Source organism: Pleurodeles waltl, chromosome 4_1 (genome assembly GCF_031143425.1).
Source record: "Pleurodeles waltl isolate 20211129_DDA chromosome 4_1, aPleWal1.hap1.20221129, whole genome shotgun sequence".
Taxonomy (NCBI): domain Eukaryota; kingdom Metazoa; phylum Chordata; class Amphibia; order Caudata; family Salamandridae; genus Pleurodeles; species Pleurodeles waltl.
Window position 1 is genome coordinate 501,406,327 of NC_090442.1, and position 22,945 is coordinate 501,429,271.

A 22,945-nucleotide genomic window follows, 5' to 3' on the forward strand; every position below is an offset into this window, starting at 1 on the left:
ATAAAGGGGGCGCTCCCCCATTAGGGGGATGGATGGGGGCTGAAAAAAAAGGGCCCAGGAAATCAATAAAAGTTCCTTGCACCATTTTTTACTGCACTTTTAACACCTGCTCAGAGCGATTTGGCGCTGCTCCTGCAGAGTACATCAATAACGTCACATTGAGTGACGCTATTGCCCCCTACCCTGTGCCATGGCTCGGCGTATTCTAAATATGGCGCACACATGGTGGTGGTAGGAGGGCGCTAAGGGGCGCAGAAAAAGTGGCGCTGCAATTGGTGCAGCACCACTTTCCATAAATCTGCCCCTAAGTGTCTGGAGTTTTACATTGAGTTTTACTGGTGATATGCTTTCTTACTTTGTATTTGTTTACGTTAACTCGTTGTGTGCATGAAAGTGCTTGATTTAAGTGACTTTTGAAGCATTCATCCTCCACTGTGTATGCAATATTCGCCACTGTACGCCGAAATCTAAATGTAAGTGTGGTGTTACATTTTTAATATTGTGCATTTGTTTTTGTTTTAGGTCTTCCAACATGCCTCTTGTGCACCTGCCTGATTACAACTGTTTACTGCGATGATCATGAGCTTGATAATATCCCACCATTACCAAAGGCGACCACTCATTTCTACTCTCGTTACAACAAAATCGGCAGGATAACCAAAAATGACTTTGCTAACCAAAGTATGTATTACATTTAAGTGAAAATATCTTTTCATGAAAAATCATGACGTTTTCCAGGATCAATTTTACACATCTTCAAATTAGCACATTAATATGTTTATGTGAATGCCTAGCACAGAGTGAAATCATTGTGAATGAACACAGTCTGGTTACTCAGAGTGCAGAAATGCATGTGTGTGTCTTTTTGGCAAACCCACAAAAGGTAATGTAATAAACATTTTTAACACATAAGGCAAAAGAACATTTAGACTCTCGGTTATAATATTTGAAGTGTATTTGCAGACTATATTTCAAACAGTGATTTTTTTTAATCCAGCGTGATGCACTGCCAATTTTTCAACTAAAAATGGCAGGAACTATTGTCTACAATGATCTATTGAGAACTGCAATTCAAAGAATAGTGATATGTTCCGTGATAGCTGTCTGCAGGTTTTTCGGATTCCTGAGAATGGTTATACTGCTAATTCAGAATATACAACTGCTATTCAGTTGGTGTTTGATCATTTGCTCCTACTATGCTTTCCTGAAAGTTGGTGTCTTTTGCATGGCCCTTTGGGAGAGTGTCTCAGAGCAGTGGAATGGGGTCGGACCGCCCATCGAACACATACGGGCCCATATTTATATTTTTCTTGCGCCGCATTTGCGCCGCTTTTTTTTTAAGCTAAAGCGGTGCAAACTTACAAAATACAATTGTATTTTTTAAGTTTGCACCGCTTTTGTGTAAAAAAATGACGCAAATGTGGTGCTAAAAAAGTATAAATATGGGCCACAGTATCTTGGAATTTGTAGGGGGGGAACTGTAAACAGGTGGGGAGGTTGTTTTGGTGCATAGGGGGTTGAAGTCAAAACACTACACTATAGGAAGCTAGTGCAGCCACACTAGGGCTGGAGTGACATGGCCTGCTCTGCAGAGCCCGATTGGAGGCAGTTGTTTGAAATATACAAATTTTGAAGATAACATATTAGCCAGGTGGGCACTGGAAGTCCATTCATGAGGCTACCATTGCTGTGATTGTTGAGCCTACTGAGGGGAAGCTCACATATGGCAAGATTTTGTCCAGGGTCCTAAGGAGGGAGAGTCAGATATCGGGGATGGCAGAGTTTAAGCAAATATGGAGAAATCTTAAGGCCATTTTTATATGTTGGGGGAGTGGGAACAGTGATGGAGTTCTCTCTCAACCAAGAGGGTGGTCCCACCTACCCAATTTTGATGCAATCAGTCCTCAAGTTTAGCCACAGAGGTGATTACTCTGTCTCCTCTTTTGCCAAACTCCTTGGATGGCTCAACGGATGAAGGATCATCGGAGAATTGGCTATTTGTCAGTCCACGCAATCTAGGGCCTGATTTAGATTTTGCCGGTTACTCCGTCACTGAAATACAAATCCCATAGGAAATATTATGATTTATATTTCGGTGAATGAGATATCCGTCACCGTCATGATGGAGTAACCCGTCCATCAAAATCTAAATCAGATCCTAAGATGGCAAACCGTGGTAATGAAGGACAGTAAAAAAGAAATAATGCCCCCCTCGTCATGGGAGATAATTCCCATGGCTAGCGGACCATAATGTTTTTTTATTTTCAAAAAGAACATTTCAAAAAGGGATTTTCTTTTTGAAAATAAAAAAAAGAAACAGTTTGGTGCAAGGCTCCAGTGTGTTGACAGAGCTGTGCACCAAATAGAGAACTGAAGTGACAGGAACCACTGTGATGGTGGTTCCTGCCAATGCTTTATAAATGACCTGCAGCTTGGTTGTCCTTTATAATTCTGGAGAGCTGCATCTCCATCAGAGCGACTGAATAATTTACTCTGAAGCCCTGACATAAAAACAGACCATCTGCAGGGATCAAAATCATGGACTTAGTCTAGGCTTACTCTGAGTTTTTTTATGGTCCACACAGGGTGGGGTGGATATCAACAAACGATCTTTGATGAAATGTAACGTGGTGCATTTTGTCAGTATTTGGACTGTGTTCGTAAGTGGGAAATCTCATGGACTTCTAACTCAGTGTTTTGCCTTCAGTTAGTCTTGCAGCAGTCTGTGCACTACACTTTTAATAACAGCGAAAGCATCACCACCTTTATCATATTTCTTCTTCTACTATAAATAGTTTTGCTAAACAATAGGATAATTTCCTTAAAAAAAAGTGTGGTAAGAGCAACATAAACTGTGGTAGATGATTAAGTTGAAGGCCTATTTTCAGGCGACAGTGGCACATCCAGAGCAAGAATGTAAAGCAAAGAGAGTAAGTTTGTGATCAATGCACTTTTCCAAATGTTACTTATAAGATTAATACTTACAAAAAAACAATTTCACAATTCAAAATATGTGCTAATAATTACTGATATTGTTCTAACAAACTGAGAAAAAGTACAGATAAACAATTATCTTGGCTACTTTCTGCCCTTTTTAAAGACAGCCTAAAATATTTCAGGTATATTCTGATTTATTTGCCAGAACACTTACCTGGAAAACAGGCAAAGCTAATTTTGGCCAACAATTACAAAATCGTACTTCCACACGTCTCTGCATATAACCATATCACTGGCAAGACAACATTGTTTTGTTGATTCTAAATGGGAACAAATATTAGACTACAAATTGCATTCTTTTTAAATGTTCATAACATTCATATCTTCAATGACGACAAAAAACCCAGGTCTTGCACTTCACTTTAAATGTTCCTATTTTCACTGTCTTCTACCTTAACTTGGTTAAAATCGTTTGCTTTATACAAGTTTTTCATTTGTCTTTTTACTTAATTGCTATTCGACTTTAGATGACTCATTTACAATCTCCATCTCTCCACAGAGATGATGGTGTTTATTTAGTCAGCCACTGGATAAATAGTGAATCTTTCTGCTATTTACCTGCTAGCTGGCTGAATAGTGGAGATTATTCACTATTCTTCACTGTTTTGCTGACAGCCATGCAAATAACAAGGGAACTTCAGTATTTACTCAGTTGCTGGCTAAATAGCAGAGATTATGTACATTGGTTGGCAAATCTATAACCTGATTAAGACCTACAGGTCAAAACAACAGGGTGGGGAGAGAGAACTTTCCAGGACAAAGGATACTATCTCCTTAATTCACTATGCAAACCAAAAACAGTATCCAATACCCTATTTCAGTGGTTTTAAGTGTTTTAACAAAGCCTCTGACAACGGGAACTCAAAGTGGTATTTTTGTTAGACTGTCACCCACTTGCGAACCAGCAACAACCTCAGCTTGGGGGCTCAGTTTCTCATCAATGGTTTGCAACCACTATTGCTTTCTTAAGACATAGATACATTCGTTTTTTTAGAATTGTAAAGAGGAGAGGGATGTCCATTTTCTTAATGTGTTTGAAATGTACCAATTCTGAGTGAGATCGGCCACTGGCCCATTGACTAATGATATATGGTGAAAGATCCTAGTAACAGCAGATGGATAATGCATTGACACCCAGCTTTGATTCTTTGGCACTGTGAGGATATAAAAGTATACAAAAAATTGAAGGATGGAGCGCTACTGGTAATCAATTGGGCTACATCCCAATCAATTGCTATTTTGCATGCCATGCCAGCTCAGTTTGGACCCAACCATATGCAAATCAGTCTTAACCCTGCTCTCATGTGCCAGGCAAGGTCCTCCCTGAACTGAAGCCGAAGCAATCCAGTACTGGTTTCACCCTAGGTAGGGCTCATTATCCAGTTGTAGCTTGGTTCCAGATATAGTTAGCATAGGACCCATGTCTAGGCATACTCACCCCTCTTAGGGTGGCACACTAAAGTAGACATAAAACTTGATGGATGGAATGCTTGAATTAATTTCAGCCACTAGTAATCATTCAGGGCAGCATCCCAGTCCATCGTTATTATGCACACCATGCACACCATGCCACCTCTTTTTGGTCCCACCAAATTAAACTTGACCCTTCTCCAATGGAAACCCAACGCCTCCTTAAACTGAAACACAAGCAACACAGGACTGGTTTTGCCCTAGTTCCTAGGTCCCTTGGGGAACAGGGTCAAGACTGATTTGCATATGGCTGGGTCCAAACTAGGGTGGCATGGTGAGCAAAAGAACGATGGATTAAACCCAGCTCTGTGACTGGGGGTGAGTGTTGGAAAAGTTTCATCACTCCGTCCATCATACTTTTGTGATGCTAAAGTCTCATTATACATGGCCATCCACTCTTCTTCAATTCATCAACTCCTTCATATGCTCCTCCAGCAAGAAGCGCAGGACTTCAGGTGATGTCCACTCACCTATGGGGGACCGTTTGTCATGCAGATACCAGCTAGGGGCATACAGCAGATTTTGAAGAACTCTGCAGAGCTATCCTTTCCTTGATCATAAAGAACTTGGAACTTGGAACTTGATTAAAGTAGAGTGGTTTAGGTCCCACTGGCAATTGTCAAAGCAGGTTCTTCAGGTAAAGGTAAAATCTGGGGAAGGTATAACACATAGACAGAAGTGTTACAGTTAAACCCAAGAGCAGACACTGCCAATGATTATGGTTTAACAACCCAGAACCGAGTAGTTATGCAAACACCCATGGAGAAGAGAGCAGCGTCTGAAGGTTGGAAAGCAAGTCAACACTGTTTTCATTCCAGGAGTCACAAGGGATGACACAGTGGACGACAGTGTTCCACAACTAAACTACCTTTACCAGAGCCCTTCACCAGCAAAGACAGGACTGTGATGGTGTAGAGCTAAGCATTTGAAGGGGTAGGGTTAAGAGCAGATCTTACAGCTGATTGACCACACAGAAACCTGGTGACGTTAGGGCCATTCCCTCAAGCTGGACCTCAGGGAATCAGAAGTTTTGGACTGTCCCTGATCCTCTTTACTTTCCACCTTTTATACAGTATAGGAGAGAGAAGGACATTCCAGCTTGGAAAACTTTCAGGTTACACGTCAACGATAATCACAGCCTCTTTTTTCTCACAAGTAGAAATCACCTAGAAAATAAAAGGAGATTATCCTTAAGAGAGAAATATGGCCATTTAGACTACACACCAGAGATGGTTGTTGCTACTTCTTTCTTTCAGGACAGGGAAGATTTTAATGAGGAGGTTTATGGAGGGAAGGATCTGGAGGACTCAACTAATCCCCACCATCCGGCAAATCATAAATAATGCCTTTTTTGCTATGGACTACAATTAATTGATTTGAATGTCATTGGAATATGAAGGAGTAATTACAGTAAATCAGATATGGGGTGGTGAATAACTTGCCCCCAGAAGCAAGCCCTATGTGGTAATTCTAGCGAATGTCCCCCCACATAATAGTCTAACACCAGAAGCCTTTGGGAAATCGAAGAACAAGGTAGTGCATCGGTTTAAGCCTCATGCTAATCTAGGCATTTAAATTTATGACTCGATAATTATCAATGAATTAATTAATATTTTCTTGTACAGTTAATAAAAACCGTTACAAAAATACATTTATTTTATCATAATAAAAACATCAATATCTCCAAATATTAAAATACACTAATATTACATTCTCTTAAAAGAAAGACAACATATAAGATAGACAATTTCAATGAGGTCCAACAGTGAACAGTGAGATCTCATACAGCAATTACTTTAGTTAAGATATCTCTATTATCCAGAACCCTACTTTGACAGAGAGTATATCCTCTGATTTACTAAAATCTTCTTCTCTGACGCTTTTAAAATTTTCACCATACGTGAATTCAACACTGGTTTAAGACATGTTGTTACTGGTTGTCTGCATGATCGTATACCCTGTTGTTAAAAAGAGATTTAACAGAAATCTTCTTTCCTGCACTAAGCAGGGCAAATACATATGAAATGTATTGGATTCCTCTTCCCATTCTGACATAACCTGTGCTGCACCTCTCCTTCGAGGTCTCCTTTTCTCTTAAGGATTCACTCATGTCACCCAGCTGTTTCCCCAATCTAAAATGCAGGAATCCTAATTTTAGAACAAAGGACCAACCAACTTCAAAATACAGTCGATATCGAAGGAACTTATAATCATTCAACATCTCTCATGCATGTGATCTTTTTGATAATAACTCTTTGTCTTTCAGCAAAGACAGCCTGTTCATATTACTGTTTACTACTCTCTTAAAGCATGCTACTGATAAATCATTTTCCCAAATTTCATGCAAACCCAAATCATTTATTGCCAACTCCAAGTAAAGGGATGCAGGAGTCCCGCTGTTTATTTGAAGTTCTTGCCACAACACCTGGCACAGATCATTCCTCTTATTCATTTTTATTCTGTACCAAATCTTCACATAGACACCCTTTTCTAGCTATTATCTGGTTAACTAGACCAAACTCCAATTATATTTGTGCCTCAGATGCATTAGGTGGTAGGCGAAAAAGCTTGCTTTACACTTTTATTGTTATGTTTTAAATTAGGTGGCAACTTGAATGATATCACTTTTAATAATGTCCTATTTTGGATAAAACATCCATGCTCATCAAATAATACTCCCAAATATCTATAAAATTGGACCTGCTCTACCTCGTCTCCATTTAAATACCATCTATAATCATTATGGTCAGGAAGGTGGGCTGGTTAGGACCGGATGTCAAGAGATGGGCAGGGGATTGCGTGGTTGTTAATTTTAACAATTCCCATATAGTAACCCATATCTTAACCCTGGTAGGTCTTAATAAGTCACCCAAACTGACACAAATCATGGCGCTCCTTTTAGGGTATTTTTATAAGCTGGATATTGTATGTAATACTCCCTGGATCCCAATAAAGAGTGGTTAAAAAAGTCATGGCTGCTATACATCGTCCTCAGAGGCCCCCTTCCCTCTGCCTTTGAGTAACATATTTGTGCCCCTGAGCCATCTTGATTCCTGGCATTGACTCACCTTGGCAGAGAAATCCCTGTTATCGGCTCCACCTTTGGCCCCTGAATGGTATACCCATCTTTGTAATGGTGATGAATTGGGGTTGCTCTGCTGGAACATTGCGGGTCTGACAGAGAAGTTCAATGACACCAACTGGGTGCAGTTTGTTAAGACATACCAGTGGATTTGTCTACAGAAAACCTGGGAAGTAGGTGATTCTTTCTTTCTTGAAGACTATAAAATGTATTTTGTTCCAGCAGTAGAGTCTGCATCTGGGATGGGGTAAGTGGGCTTGGCTATCTTTATGACATTGGAGCTCTGTGGTTATATTAAAGACCTTAAGTGGGACACACACCTGGATACACAAACTGCATGTACTGGGCTGTATACCGATTATTCTAATCAACTATTATAAGGCAAAGTCAGTGTTATGTGGGATTTCTAATCTCTGCAGCTTATGCTCTGCCATTATCTCTCTGGAGGGGCCGGGCATGGGTTGGGAGAAACTCGTTCTAGCAGGTGATTTTATTTGTCATCTGTGCATTAGCCCTCTAGATCCTGGTGACATTATCTAGAGATACATGATTGAAGAGGGACTTCATATGGCAAACACACCAGAAGCTAGTGCACCTAATACCTTTTTACACACCCACAATCTAGTTTTTGCTTTAGAGAAGCTGATAAACTTGACTAATCCCCATATCACCCCAACATTAAAAGGTAGAGTGTGTGCTTCATTAATAGATTTTATCTTTGTATTAGCTCTTTTGTTTTTGTTCATTTCAAGTTTTAATATAATATAATGCACAGCCCTTTCAGTGATCATAACCACCTGTCACTAAGCATTAGGGGAGTAAAGGGTGGGATTAAACCAGTGGTAGTGATACAGGTGAGCTACCATCTCTGATCAAGAAAGAAGGCTGAGATGGTCACTTGTGGACTCCAAGGCATTCAACCTATCACTCTTTACAGGGTGTTGGCAGGAGATCTTGTTTGGATGTGCCTTCAGACACAACAATCCTGAATGCATTTGCAGGGATCACACAGTCTTGGCCTTGCTCACAGTTCCAGTGATTAAGTCTAAATCAGATCACCCCAGATGGTTCGATCAACATTGCTCTAAGTATCTTCGCCTCTTAAAAGCTGCTTTTAAACAGCCCCTCAGAGATGGGGAGCTTGTTGCTAAATGCTGGAAAGATTATATAATGGCTGTTAAGAAGCACAAATATGCATTACATAAGGCTGCCTGGGAGGATTTAGCTCAAGCCTGTGACGGAGAGCCATTTCTCTTTTCTGTTGGGTGATTAATAAGCCCTGTTTTACTGAGCCTTTTAGGCCCAATTATGCCATCATATCTCGGAGCAGCACTGGGTGGAACATTTTAAGGGCACTTATAATGAAGGCTACTCAATGGTGGGGGGGGTTCAAACACGCTTCACGCTTGAAAGAGCTAATTTGGTCTTCACACTTGAGGAAGTTTGTTAGGGCATCCAGGCCCTATCTTATAACATAGTCCCAGACCCTGATGACATAACCTTTCACTTATTTTGAGATAACATTGATGTCTGGGGGCCAGTTTTGACCTTGGTTTTTAATTGCTGCCACAAGGGAGGGAGCTCCACTCTCTTGGTCCTTGGCTATCATTGTCCTGATTTTCAAGAAGGGGGGTAAAGACAACCCACAGTGCTATCATCCAATATCACTTATAGATACTGTTGTTAAAGTCCTGGTTAGGATTCTGCTAAATAGGCTTCCATTGTGGCCAGATAATATATATATATATTGTCACAGATAATGTGGCAATATATTTTCTGAGGCCTAATATGTTTCCAGCCAGGCAGATTGACTATTGACCAGTGTAGGAGGCAGGCCTGGCTTATAGTGGGTACCTGATGGTAATTACACCTTGTGCCAGGTCCAGTTAGCCCTTATTAGTAGATTAGTAGTGTTCTAGCAGTTTAGGCTGATAGATGTAGCTATAGAAGAGCAGCTTAGGCTGAGCTAGGAGACATGCAAAGCTCCTACTATTCCACTTATATCATAGAGCACTATATCATAAGAAATACAATACTCAGAGTTACTAAAAATAAAGGTACTTTATTTTAGTGACAATATGCCAAAAGTATCATAGAGGATATACTCCCTCAGGAGATAAGTAAAATACACAAAATATACACACAAACCAAAATCAGGTAAGTAAACAGAAAAGTAGTGCAAACACTGTAGAATACAATAGGATGCAATAGGCCTAGGGGCAACACAAACAACATACTCTAAAAGTGGAATGGGAACCACAAATGGACCCCAGGCCTAGTGTAGTGTGTAGAGGGTCACTGGGAGTGTAAGACAACACTAATGGTGTCCAAGATCCACACCCAAGACCCTGGAAAGTAGGAGTACAGTTACCCTGCTACCCCAGAAACATACTAAAGTCGTGATAGGAGATTCTGCAAAGGCAACAACTGACTGCAAAGCACTGAGGATGGATTCCTGGACCTGAGGACCTGTAGAGGAAGGGGACCAAGTCCAAGAGTCACGCAAGTGTCCAGGGGGGCCAGTAGCCCATCAAAACTCCAGACGAAGGTGCAAAATGGCTGCTTCCGGGTGGAAGAAGCTGTAGATTCTGCAACAACAGAAGATGTCAGGAACTTATCCTTTGCACAGAAGATGTCCCACGGCATACTGGAGAATGCAGAGCTGTTTCCTTGCAGAAAGACTGCAAACAAGCCTTGCTAGCTGCAAGAGTCATGGTTGAAGACAGTGGGTGCTGCCTGGGCCCAGGAAGGACCAGGAGGTCACCCATTGGAGGAGGAGACAGAGGGGGTACTCAGCAGTACAGTGAGCCCATGTAGAAGCAGACAGCACCTGCAGAAGTACTTGAACAGGCGTTCAAGAAATCTGAGCATGGTGGTCATCTCAACACTACAATAGAGGGTCCCACGAAGCCAGTGGTCAACTCAGGGAGTTGAGCAATGCAGGACGGAGTGCTAGGGACCTGCGCTATGCTGTGCATGAAGGATTCCTTGCAAGAGTGCACAGAAGCCCTAGCAGCTGCAGATCACGCAGTACACAGGATTACTGTCTGGCGTGGGGAGGCAAGGACTTACCTCCACCAAATTTGGACAGAAGGACCCTGGACTGTCGGGGTTACTTGGATCCAGCTCCTGTGCTCCCGGGACCACACTCGTCAAGATGAGAGGGGACCAAGAGGACAGGTGATGCAGAAGTTTGGTGCCTGCGTTAGCAGTGGGAAGATTCTGACGACCCACAGGAGATTTCTTCTTGGCTTCCAGTGCAGGGTGAAGGCAGACAGCCCTCAGAGCATGCACAACCAGGAAACAGTCAAGAAAGCCGGCAGGATTAGGCGCTACAATGTTGCTGGTAGTCGTATTGCTACTTTGTTGCGGTTTTGCAGGCGTCCTGGAGCAGTCAGCGGTAGATCCTTGGCAGAAATTGAAGAGGGAGATGCAGAGGAACTCTGGTGAGCTCTTGCATTCGTTATCTGATGAGAAACCCACAGGAAATACCCTAAATAGCCCTCAGAGGAAGATTGGCCACCTAACCAGGTAAGCACCTATCAGGAGGGGTCTCTGACGTCACCTGCTGGCACTGGCCACTCAGAGGCCTCCATTGTGCCCTCACACCTCTGCATTCAAGATGGCAGAGGTCTGGTACACACAGGAGGAGCTCAGGGCACCACCCCTGGGGAGGTGATGGACAGGGGAGTGGTACTCCCTTTTCCTTTGTCCAGTTTCGTGCCAGAGCAGGGGCTGGGGGATCCCTGAACCGGTGTAGACTGGTTTACGCAAGGAGGGCACCATCAGTGCCTTTCAAAGCATTCCCAGAGGTCAGAGAGGCTGCTCCTCTCAGGCCCTTAACACCTATTTCCAAAGGGAGAGGGTGTAACACCCTCTCTCAGAGGAAATCCTTTGTTCTGCCTTCCTGGGACTGGGCTGCACAGACCCCAGGAGGGCAGAAACCTGTCTGAGGGTTTGCAGAAGCGGTAGCTGCAGTGAAAACCCCAGAGAGCCAGTTTGGCAGTAACCGGTGCCCATGCTGGAGCACCAGGGATGCATGGGATTGGCACACCAATACCAGATTTGGCATGGGGCAGCAATTCCATGATCTTAGACATGTTACATGGCCATGTTCGAGTTACTATTGTGAAGCTACATATAGGTATTGACCTATATGTAGCGCACACGTGTAATGGTGTCTCCGCAGTCACAAAGTCTGGGGAAATTGCCCTGAACAATGTGGGGGCACCTTGGCTAGTGCCAGCGTGCCCTCACTCTTAGCAACTTTGCACCTAACCTTCACTAAGTGAGGGTTAGACATATAGGTGACTTATAAGCTACTAAAGTGCAGTGTAAAATGGCTGTGAAATAACGTGGACGTTATTTCACTCAGGCTGCAGTGGCAGTCCTGTGTAAGAATTGTCTGAGCTCCCTATGAGTGGCAAAAGAAATGCTGCAGCCCATAAGGATCTCCTGGAACCCCAATACCCTGGATACCTAGGTACCATATACTAGGGAATTATAAGGGTGTTCCAGTGTGCCAATGAGAATTGGTGTAAATGGTCACTAGCCTGCAGTGACAATTTAAAAAGCAGAGAGAGCATAAACACTGAGATTCTGGTTAGCAGAGTCTCAGTGACACAGTTAGGCACCACACAGGGAACACATATAGGCCACAAACTATGAGCACTGGGTTCCTGGCTAGCAGGATCCCAGTGAGACAGGCAAAAACAAACTGACACACAAGTAAAAATGGGGGTAACATGCCAGGCAAGATGGTACTTTCCTACAAACAGTGACTTTATTTATACTTAATTATAATTAAGTATATTGCTGCCCATCCCGGCTTGCTTCATTTAGCTTTTATGGACCTGACATCTGCATTGGACAGGGTAAACCACAGCAAGCTCTGCGATTTTCTCCTTCTGATGGGGGTGGACCCAGAAATTGTATCTCTTCTCTCCAATCTCCATGCTAGCACTTCTGGTGCAGGGGGGTATTCTCAGGTGGAACTCTCTGAGCTTTTTGGTACTAGCAGAGGAGTTTTATCAGGGTTGCATACTTGCGCCATTTTTTCATTTACCCTTTATCAACAGTTTGGAACAAGCGCTTGAGTCAGCTTAGGCCGGCTGTCCCAGGGTAGGAAGGAGATTGTTGCCGGTCTTGCTGTATGCCGACGATGTGGTGCTCATGGCACTTACGGCAGTGGGATTGCAGTCTTTGCTGGACGTGTTTGCTACCTATATAGATAGTTTGGGCCTGGCAGTTAACTTTTCCAAGTTATATGTCTTGGTAGCTCCTCGATCTACACACACCAAACGTTTCAGGGTGGAGTATCACACCGTGACCAAGGTCTCAGCCTTCCCCTGTTTGGGGGTGCTATTTGATGCCAACATGGGCTGGAACCCTTTGGTTAAGGGTAAGACTTGAGATCGGGTTAAGACCACAGGGGTGGTAGCTAGCTTTGCTCAGAGGCTCGGCTCATGGTCCCTGGTACCTTTAGTTAAGCTCTTTCCTTCTAAGTGCACCTCAAAGGTGTTATAAGGCAGCAAAGTTTGGGGATACAGATGGGTTGATGGGATCCATACTGAAAAAAATATGTTTCTGAGGCCCATCCTGCAGGTTCCACAAAGCACACTGGTGTTCTCGGTTCATGAGGAGTTGGGTCTTCGATACATCAGTGATCTTATAGCTCTCAGATCTCTGCTCTGCTGGGTTAAGATATGGACTGATGAATGACTTCAGCTAAACAGGTTGAATCTTGTCCGATTGTTTATCTCTTGATAACATGTATGAAATCCCCTGGATAGCATAGCTACCTTCAGTAGCCGTGGAAGGCAGACATCTTCTATAACCACCATTCCCTGTATCCGTTGGAGAAGAAAAGGGTAACAGAGTTGGTTTTTTTTAACATGCTTCTATGCAGCGTGATCAGTTACAGCTTTGAAAACCTATGGTTCTGGGTCATCTATGAATAAAATCTGCACAGGGTATGGAGCCATGCCTTTCCCTATTACCCAACAATAGCGACAGATTGTGTTGCTTTAATTTGGTATATCACTTCTTGTCCTCCTCAAGTGACTGTTCCTGTCTAGGCACCTTAGGGCCTTGTGACTGCAACAATGTGTCTTCACAATTTGCCGTACATTTTGTTTTGCTGTATAAATATTTTAGCGTCCCAAGGAACCTATTCCATATTCCAAATTTGAAAGCTCTGAACTTTGTCCAAGCTCAGCTAGCACTTACGTATCTGCAGCTACTGCCTAATGTGAATGCTCTTTCTGCTGTCTCAGACTTCTTACATACTTCCTGTAAGAGCTAGGATTTTGTTGTGCTTCAGAACTTTATTTGCCATTCTAATGATGTTGTTTTCCTTCTTTTTACAATTTTATAGTTGATATATGAAAGTGTATATGCTTTTAATGCCATTTTATGATGGTATTTGCAATTGAATGATGATTATGGTACTTCACCCATTGGTACTTGCACTCTTGATCTAGGTTCTCCTTGTTCCTGTCCTCCTGAGTCTGGTGACTTTTGTCCCGGGCCTCTAGGTCAGTGTTATTCAGTCTTGGCTGGCCTTCTTACACCTGATCCGCCTTATCCTGGTCCTGCTACCAGAGATGATTGCTCAGTCCCATTTGGTAAATCAAGACTATGTCCCCTCGGTCTCTATCTTCATTGACCTCTTAACCTTTTCTCAGGGCCTCCTGGTAATGATCCTTTTAGTCCACCTACTCTTCCTTGCTCTAGTCACCTGGGTGCCCTTGGCCCTGCCCTCCTAGTCTTCCTAGCTCCTGGACTTCTTATACTTGTCTCCTGGCCCTTGCCTTCCTAACCTTCATCTTCATAGGCCTCCTCAATCTGGTTCTGATCCTCCTGGCCCTAGGCTTCCTATTCTGTGTCGTTATGGTTCTGAAATACCTTGTCCTGGCCCACAACAACTCATCATAGCCTTTCCTAGTTCTGATTGTCAAGGATCTCTGGTTCATATTAGCTTTAGAAGGTCTTGGCCTTGCACATACTGGTCTGGTATGTTGGGTCTTCATTCCAATGTACTCCTGCCCTGATCCTCTGGCTCCTGGGTCTCCTGTTTCACAGGCTCCTGGTCCTGGACCTTTTCATCCTCTTCATCCTAATTTTGGTCCCTTTGTCCCACTACTCTGGTTTATCTAGTCCCACTGGTTTGCTTGTTCATAATCCTACTGCTTCTTGTCCATGTAGATCTGATCTTCTGGTAGTTCTGGTACTACTTTGTCTAGTCCTGCTGTATTAGGTCTTCTGGTCCTACTGGCCTTGGCTAACCTAGTCCTCCTTATTTCATGGCCTCCTGTCCCATCTTCCAAGTTTCCCAGTTTGCCTGTTCCACCTTGTCCTTGTCCATCTTACCCTGGTCCCCTCTGTCAATGTCCTCCTAGTAATGGTCCTCTTTGATCTGGCCTTCTTTATCCCTGTCATCCTGGTCCTTCTAGTTCCTATGTTACGGGTTACCCTGGTTCATGTGTTCTCTGACACCCTAGTTATGGGTACATTAGACCCTCATGGACCTTCAAACTCTGATCTCCTGGTCTTGCAAGCCATGGTATTTTCCAGTCATGGTCATCCTAGTCCTGGTCCATTTGTTTTTGGCCCTTTGGTACTCTGGTTTTTATGGTACTGGGTGTCCCAGCTCTCTTATTTAATTTCAATGTTCCCCTGGTACTGGTTCTCTTTGGTCTATCCACCTCCGTCTGCTACTCTGGTCCTGGTTTTTCTTGTAGCTCTGGTCCTGGACGATACACTCTGACCCTCTTAGCCCTCCTCATTGTGATGGTCCTGGGCCTTCAATTCCTTCTACCCCTGGTCCTTCTGTTCCTCTGGATTCTTTTCCACTGGGTCCTGATCCTGTTGTTCCACACACTCTGACCCTCATATTCCTTCTCACCCTGGCCCTGTTACCCTTGCCCTGATTCTCTTCATCCTATTCCCCCTCATCAGTTAGTTTCTGGTCCGCTCTGGGTTTGCTAACCTTGGTCCTCGTGGATTAGATATGCCTGGCCCTGGCTCTTCTTGCCGTGGTGCTTGGGTCTCCGTGTCAACCTGGCTCTCCTAGTGGTCTTCCTCCTGGTCTTTACCTCCTACTGGTCATCATCCTCCTCCTGCTGGTCCTACTCCATACTCCCCACAATGACTTTAGTCAGGTACAGCGCCCAAGTCCGTCACCATATTTTTATTTGTTTGGCTTCTATATTTCTGTGCTGAGATAGCACTGTCAAGGGGATAAACGAGGAACCAGTAGAGACATTTCTCTGTCCATTTATAACACTGCTTAGCATCTTAAAAGTGAAACTATCATTTTTAGGTTACATTGGGTTGGTGACAAAATTGTCAGTGTGACTGAAGAGGACACTCATGACATAGGACCAATAAGCAACTATGCCTGAAATCCATTCTGCTGGGATATTAGTATGAAGAATGTGGGCTTATTCAGAAGACTCCTGAGTGAATAGACCCTCCTCCTGTGAATAACCCAAGCTGCTGTATTTCCAGGTCTGAAATACTAAGCAAACACAATCCTCCTTGAAATAAGCTAAAAAATAGCACAAGGCCTTTCATAAGATGACCAAAATGATCCTAGACCCTAAACAATTATTGAAAGGCAGATCATACACATTAAAAAATCAACATATTCTCATGAGTGAAGAATAGATTTATGTAACATGCTTTGAAACTATACTCATTGTTCTTTGCAGAAAGCCAAATACTCCTAAACTACAGCACAAAAAATATTGGTGAGTGTCATATCCCGAAGTTCTTATAACGGATCTTTGATTACTCTGTTCTTATTTTAATATTTCATTAACAAACATATTTTTATTCAACATTGATTTTACTTTTTTTAATCTGTAAAACTTCTTTAATCTATGCACTTATCCTCGTGCATTATTTTGTACAAAACTGTATGCACTCACTTTCAAACTCTTCACATATGCAGTATCCCCTTCAAAGATTGCCACCACTGTACCATCGCCAAGAGTCCCCTTTTTTCATGTCCAGCTATATAAAGATCTCTTTCACATTATTATTAAGGCCCAAAGGCAAATAATATGTGGTCTCTACTATGTAGCCTGCAGCAGACTAAATAGTGAATTTCAGATATTTAGCTGGCTGCTTGCTAATTAGCAGAGATTATGTACTGCTTTGTTGATAAATAGCCACTTCCAATATGGAAACCTGATATGCCGCTCACGTTTTACAAGGGTTGCTTTCTCACACATTAAGCCCTACAGATAATGCTTGTTCACTATTTTTTTGGAGTTCACAGGGATGGGACACTAAACAAAATAATACTGAGAGAAAAAACATACTCTAACTCTTTCCTTCCTAATACCCAGAGCCTATGGTAGTCTTAGGGGGTCATTCCGACCCTGGCGGTCCATGACCGCCAGGGCCGGGGACCACGGAAGCACCGCCAACAGGCTGGCGGTGCTTCCAGGGCCATTCTGACCGCGGCGGTAAAGCCGCGGTCAGAAAAGGGGAACCGGCGGTTTCCCGCCGGATTTCCCCTGGCCCAAGCAGCGCCGGCATGGGGATTCCGACCCCCTTCCCGCCACCCTGTTTCTGGCGTTTCTTACCGCCAGGAACAGTATGGCGGGAACGGGTGTCGTGGGGCCCCTGGGGCATGGGCATGGGCAGTGCAGGGGCCCCCTAATAGGGACCCATGAAGATTTTCACTGTCTGCTTTGCAGACAGTGAAAATCACGACGGGTGCTACTGCACCTGTCGCACCCCTGCAACACCGCCGGCTCCATTCGGAGCCGGCTTCTATGTTGCAGGGGCTTTCCCGCTGGGCCGGCGGGCGCCCTTTTGGCAGTCGCCCGCCGGCCCAACGGGAAAGCCAGAATGGCATCCGCGGTCTCCTGACCGCGGAGCGGCCATTTGGCGGTGACCGCATGGCGGGCGGCGACCGCCGCCCGCCGCGGTCAGAATGACCGCCTTAGTCTTTATTTGTGGTTTCAGAAGGAATACAAAACCACTTCCTGACATCAATATTTGAGCTTTTATCAGCATGCACTTTATTGAAAGTGAACTTAAACTTACCAGTGTCCTCAAATGAGTTCTCTGCAGAATTAGTACTTATTAGTTAGTTTTCAATCTTATAATTTACATTGAAACTAAGGGTGGGTGGTGAGCTCTGTTCTGCTGGCAGAGCCAATGGAGTTTTTGGGACTCCGCGCTCCACAGAAGCTCACTACACAAGTATTATGAGCCACACAGTGCAATCGCAGATTGCCTGCCCTTGTGCTGTGTGGCCCATAACTAGTCTGCATCCCAGTTATGGAGCACACACTGAAAAAGCAGATAATCTGCTGCCCGGCCGCGTCAGTAAGGAGCTGCTGCTGAGGGGCTACACCGGCACCAGCTCCAGATCCAGGCCGCCCTCCTTTCACTGTCCTTGGCAGCCCAGGGGTAAAGAGAGGCAGACAGCCAGGCTCATGGCAATGGGGAGCCTGGACCCAGACATCATTTGAGGCAGGTAAGACCTGCCTCGCTTCACTTTCTCTTGGGGTATACATGGGGGATGGCTTTTGGCATATAAGGAGAGGGGGGTCTGTGCTTGGAAAAAAGGAAACGTACATTCAGAGCTCCACTTGAAAAGAACCTCTCTCCCCCAGAGTCCCTGGGAAAGGAAATGGTGTTATGGGTTACAGTGCTGAGACCACCAGAGAGAGCTGGAGACCAGCGGAGCATCAGCTGCTGAGTGGTTGTCTGGCTGCCTCCACCAGATGTGTGTGGCCTGGGAAAGTGCCTTAGAGCCCAGTGGCAAGCACAGCTAGGCACTTTGTGAAAATACCAGGCTGCTGGTGGTGAGGTGATTTGCTGCTGACTAGTACTGGTCCCTCTAAAAAGGGCAGTCTGAGGCTGTGTGTAAGTGCAGAAGAAGCAATTTCAAGGCTGGTTTAAGACATGGGGTGTGCTTGGCCCTCCCTCGCAAGTTTATGAAGGAGGGTAGTTGGTGAAAGGAAGTGTGCAGGGCAGGTGGAGACTTGCACCCAATCTCGGAAGTGATATGCAGGGTCTGGCCACCCGACCCTGCTTAGCGCTTCCGATATCTGGCGCATAAGCCAGGGTGGTACTGGTAGACAGGCAGCACTAAGCCCCATTCGGAACTCCACAGAATTCCACAGAGTTTTTCACCAACTCTGTGGAATTTCATGGAGTAGAACTCCGTGAGCTCTGCCCATGTGTAATTGAAACCAGCTGGACTGGTCAAAGGTCACTGGCTTGACTCCCAGCAAAACCGATTTAGATTTGTTCCTAATTAAGTTACACACAGTAAAATTTGGCAATACCTTATATTATTCGAGCGCCAAATGACAATTCATTTTTTTGTTTTGAAAATGAGCAACATTTTTATCATAATTTGGGCTTTATTGTAGGGTTACCTTTATTGCTTGTTATGTGCATAACATGATGTAATAGGTGACTTACATTTCCATTTAAAAGCGACATTCTCGCATCAAGTTGATACCACATTAGAATGATAGTTAAGATTAACCTGGCATGATACAATTTTCTGAAAACACAAACCCCGAAATGGCTGCTGAGTGATGCAACACTAATTTCTCTGTGACTGCTGTAGGATTCATACAGTTCGTTTGAGGAAAGTTGGCTTTGATATTATAATTGAAATGTTTCCATAAGGCCATACTCAATTGACACTTTTTAACTTCCTTTAATGCAGGCTGTTTTCATAGGTTTTGCGCCTGCTCTCTGCTGTAAGACACTTGGGGCCAGATGTAGCAAACGTTTTGCGACTCGCAAACGGCAAAATTTGCCGTTTGCGAGTCGCAAAACGCGTATCCCAATGCAGAAATGCATTTTGCGAGTCGTTACCGACTCGCAAAATGCATTTCAGACTCGCAAATAGGAAGGGGTGTTCCCTTCCTATTTGCGAGTCGCATTGGGATGCAATACCATTTGCGACCGCATATGCGGTCGCAAATGGCATCGCAGTTACCATCCACTTCAAGTGGATGGTAACCCAATCGCAAATTGGAAGGGGTCCCCATGGGACCCCTTCCAGTTTGTGACTGGAGCCCAAAATATTTTTTCAGGGCAGGGAGTGGTCCAAGGGACCACTCCCTGCCCTGAAAAAACCGAAACTAAAGGTTTCGTTTTTTTTTCTAAGTGCAGCTCGTTTTCCCTTAGGGAAAACAGGCTACACTTCAAAAAAAAAAAACTGCTTTATTTAAAAGCAGGTCGCTAACATGGAGGTCTGCTGACGTCAGCAGGCCTCCATGTTAGCGAGTGCCTATACTCGCAATGGGGCCGCAATTTGCGACCCACCTCATGAATATTCATGAGGTGGGTCATTGCGACGCCATTGCGAGTTGCAGTCGGTGTCTGAGACACCGTACTGCATAGCAATTTGCGACTTGCAAATTGCGAGTCGCAGGGACTCGCAATTTGCAAGTCGCAAATTGCTTTTTTCCTACATCTGGCCCCTTGTGCTGCCAGAAGCTGTTTTCCTTTTAAATTCTGAAAAAGCAAATGGATTAGCAAAATAAGACATTTCCAGCAGTGTCACATTTTCCTCTAGTGAGAAATATATTTAATGTAATGAACGGAAATGATGGTTACTAGCGAGTTATAGCTGGCTATTAAGGGATCTTGTGCCTCTGCAATTGGTCAACTTATTCAGTCCAGTAGGTAGGGTTGCCCTCATCATGCATCCTTAAGCATACTGAAAAGCAATGATGGGCAGATGAAGATTACTATATTTTAATTGGTGAAATAACATTGTACCCGTATAGCTTTACTTGAGTAAGACAAATCAGGTTGATGTTAACTAAGTACCTCTGCTATATTTCATGCAGAAAGAAGATATGTTTTTCTTTCTGATGGTCCTCTCTCAATGGCCCTCTCCCTCTGTATAACCTAGCCCTCTTTGTACATTGTCGAAAACACTTGGATAAACTGCTGAAAATGCAGGTACAGTTATGAGTCTGTTTGGAATATATTTGCTAGTACATTCACGGGGCCCCTAAGAGCACAGCATGTGGGTACACCAGTCCTGCTATGTACCACGCATTCAGGAGTTAGACTAACGCAGTTCAGTGCAGGTGTCTACATCACCGCATTAAAATGCTTTAGTTACGTAATTATGTGGCCCCCAGACAAGCCCACGAGTCGCAATATACAAGGAGCTCAAAACAACAAACTCCGTCTTTCTATTTCCATAGCACAGTCTGCAGCAGTTTTATGTCACCCCCTCCTTCACTCTGCTCACATTCCTGTACTCGTCGATCTGCTTCCATAATGTATGCCTCCTGTTTGGGCGGCAGACTGCGAATGAGGTGAAACATGCACCGGCTCAGTGTCGGGGGCTGGCGCCTTTGCCAAGAACACATTTGCAGAAGTAAAGCACTTGTAGTGCTAAATGAGGATTGCTACGGTTGTTTAGGACATTTGTTTTCCAAGATGAATCCATGATAGGCTACTGATGCCTGCAGTCACGTTACAAATGAATGGTGCACTTATTACCGAGTTAGTGAAATCTTCGCAAAGCATGCTAATGTGCACAGTAAATCTGCCGTGAACCTCAATTCTTCGTCGTACTCTTCAATTTACAGTTCCTGTCAGAATCTAACAATTGTTTCAGGCATTGTGCCCCTTAAGACAATACATCTAAATCCGGACAGCTAGCCAGCAACAAAGATTATTTTTCACATTGTTTGAAGCCATGTTATATTATGGCCCTTTGGATAGCACTTTCAATGATTGTCATGTCACTATCTTCGAAAGACCTGGCGGAGTGCCCAAGTGAATTGGGGGACATGCATACGATTGACATTGAGGAGGTCAGGTGGGTCGCTGCCAGAGTGTGTGCAAAGCCCGTTAGACCTGGCCCGCCTCAGTAGCTCCCAGCACTGGCAGACAATCCATGTATGTTGGAGGGCAGGGAGGGTGCTCACACTGTCTGACTGCAGGCAGGATATAAAGCTACATCCACTCTCCTGCCTCCAGTCATACGTGTGGGGTTCCTGTAGTCCAATCTCACGCCAGCGGCCGAGCGCACACTTCTAAAAGTGTTTGCTAGTCTTCCCTCAGATGTCATAAACCATCTTCCAAGCAGCGCCCACAGCAGTGTGCCCGTGATCTCACGGAGCCTGGCAGCAGCACTTGAAAACATCCTGCAGTGTAGCACGACCCTCTAGGGTAGGATACAGACACTATGCATCATGGTGGTCCCTCGGCACGCCGTGCCCCACCCAGTTCAAAGATATTCTCTACTGACAGCCTCAGACAGCCGTGAAAGTCACTTCTGATTGATACAGGTGATTCCAGCAGCATCGGGTGCAGTGTAAAGCGTGGGGCAAAGACGGTTAAGAAGGACAAAACGATTCTGTCTGTATTTTCATTGGCCTTTCACCTTTAGGTAACTAACACAGTCACATGCACCTTAAATGATGGCCAATCACCAGCACTCAACAGGAGCTCTCAGCCCGTAAAATTTCTCCTTCATAATCCTGCTGCTCTGCCACGACAGTTTACCATAGTTTTGATGGCTTTGCCAGTGGGAGGTGACACACCATCACTGTAGGCCTTCTGGAGGAGGCTCCAAGTACAAGAACTGCTGTAGTCCCTGAGTGTGCATGCTGCAGTAGACAAACAGGCAAAAAGGAAACTGCCAATGCTTAGCAGTATGAGTACTTGCTGTGGGACTCCCGTAATACTGACCAGATTGTTGTGGTAGAGGTCAGAGTGAGAAGTGCCTCCCCTGTAAGCTGCTTGTTGCCTGGCAGGTGAGCCATGGGTGTAGCAGCAGAAAGCGAGGTGTCAGCTGCAGCGCTTGATCTGCGGTTGACTGTGGCGGCCCTTGCTAGTGAAGTGCCAGTGAGCAAGGAGGCGGCTGGCTGCCAGAAATGTGATTTAATTGCAAAGCTGTTGAAGAGGGAGACCGGCAGCAGTGGGAGCTTGATGGAAGTGGGTGGACCCTCCACCTTCTGAGCTGGCACTGGGTCAGGCACCTGCAGCCCTGCGCTGGACAGTGCCTGCAGAGGAACCGAGGCAGTGTGGACACCTTCTGATGTGCCTTGGATGCACTTTGGGACACTGTGAGTCGGCAATGTCCTGACTGGAGTTGTCTCAGGAGGAATGTGGTAGGTGTTGCCCCCTGTGGAGCCTGGACACTCTGAGGCACCAGACATGAGTAAATAGGTGCCTGGTGGGCTGCTGCAGGAGAATTGCTTGGGAGCTGCTGGTGAAGGTATCCTCACGAGTGGCGAAGTGGATACTGCTGAGAGGACTGCATATGAAGGTGGCTGCCCCTCTGTTCCCCAGGGACCCATGATGAAAAGTTCAGCGGTGGGAGCATGGCCTACAAAAGCAACCTGCGGTGGGCACCACAATGCACCACTCAGTGAGAGG

General features: G+C 44.7%; 1 protein-coding gene across 1 annotated transcript in view; it reads left to right on the forward strand.

Annotated features, from left to right (window-relative positions):
• EPYC (epiphycan) overlaps nucleotides 1-22,945 on the forward strand; it is a 194,486-nt gene that overhangs the window by 113,907 nt on the left and 57,634 nt on the right. The window contains exon 4 of the mRNA XM_069228805.1: nucleotides 523-681. Coding sequence (XP_069084906.1) covers nucleotides 523-681 — 159 coding nt within the window. The remainder of the gene's footprint in view (nucleotides 1-522; nucleotides 682-22,945) is intronic.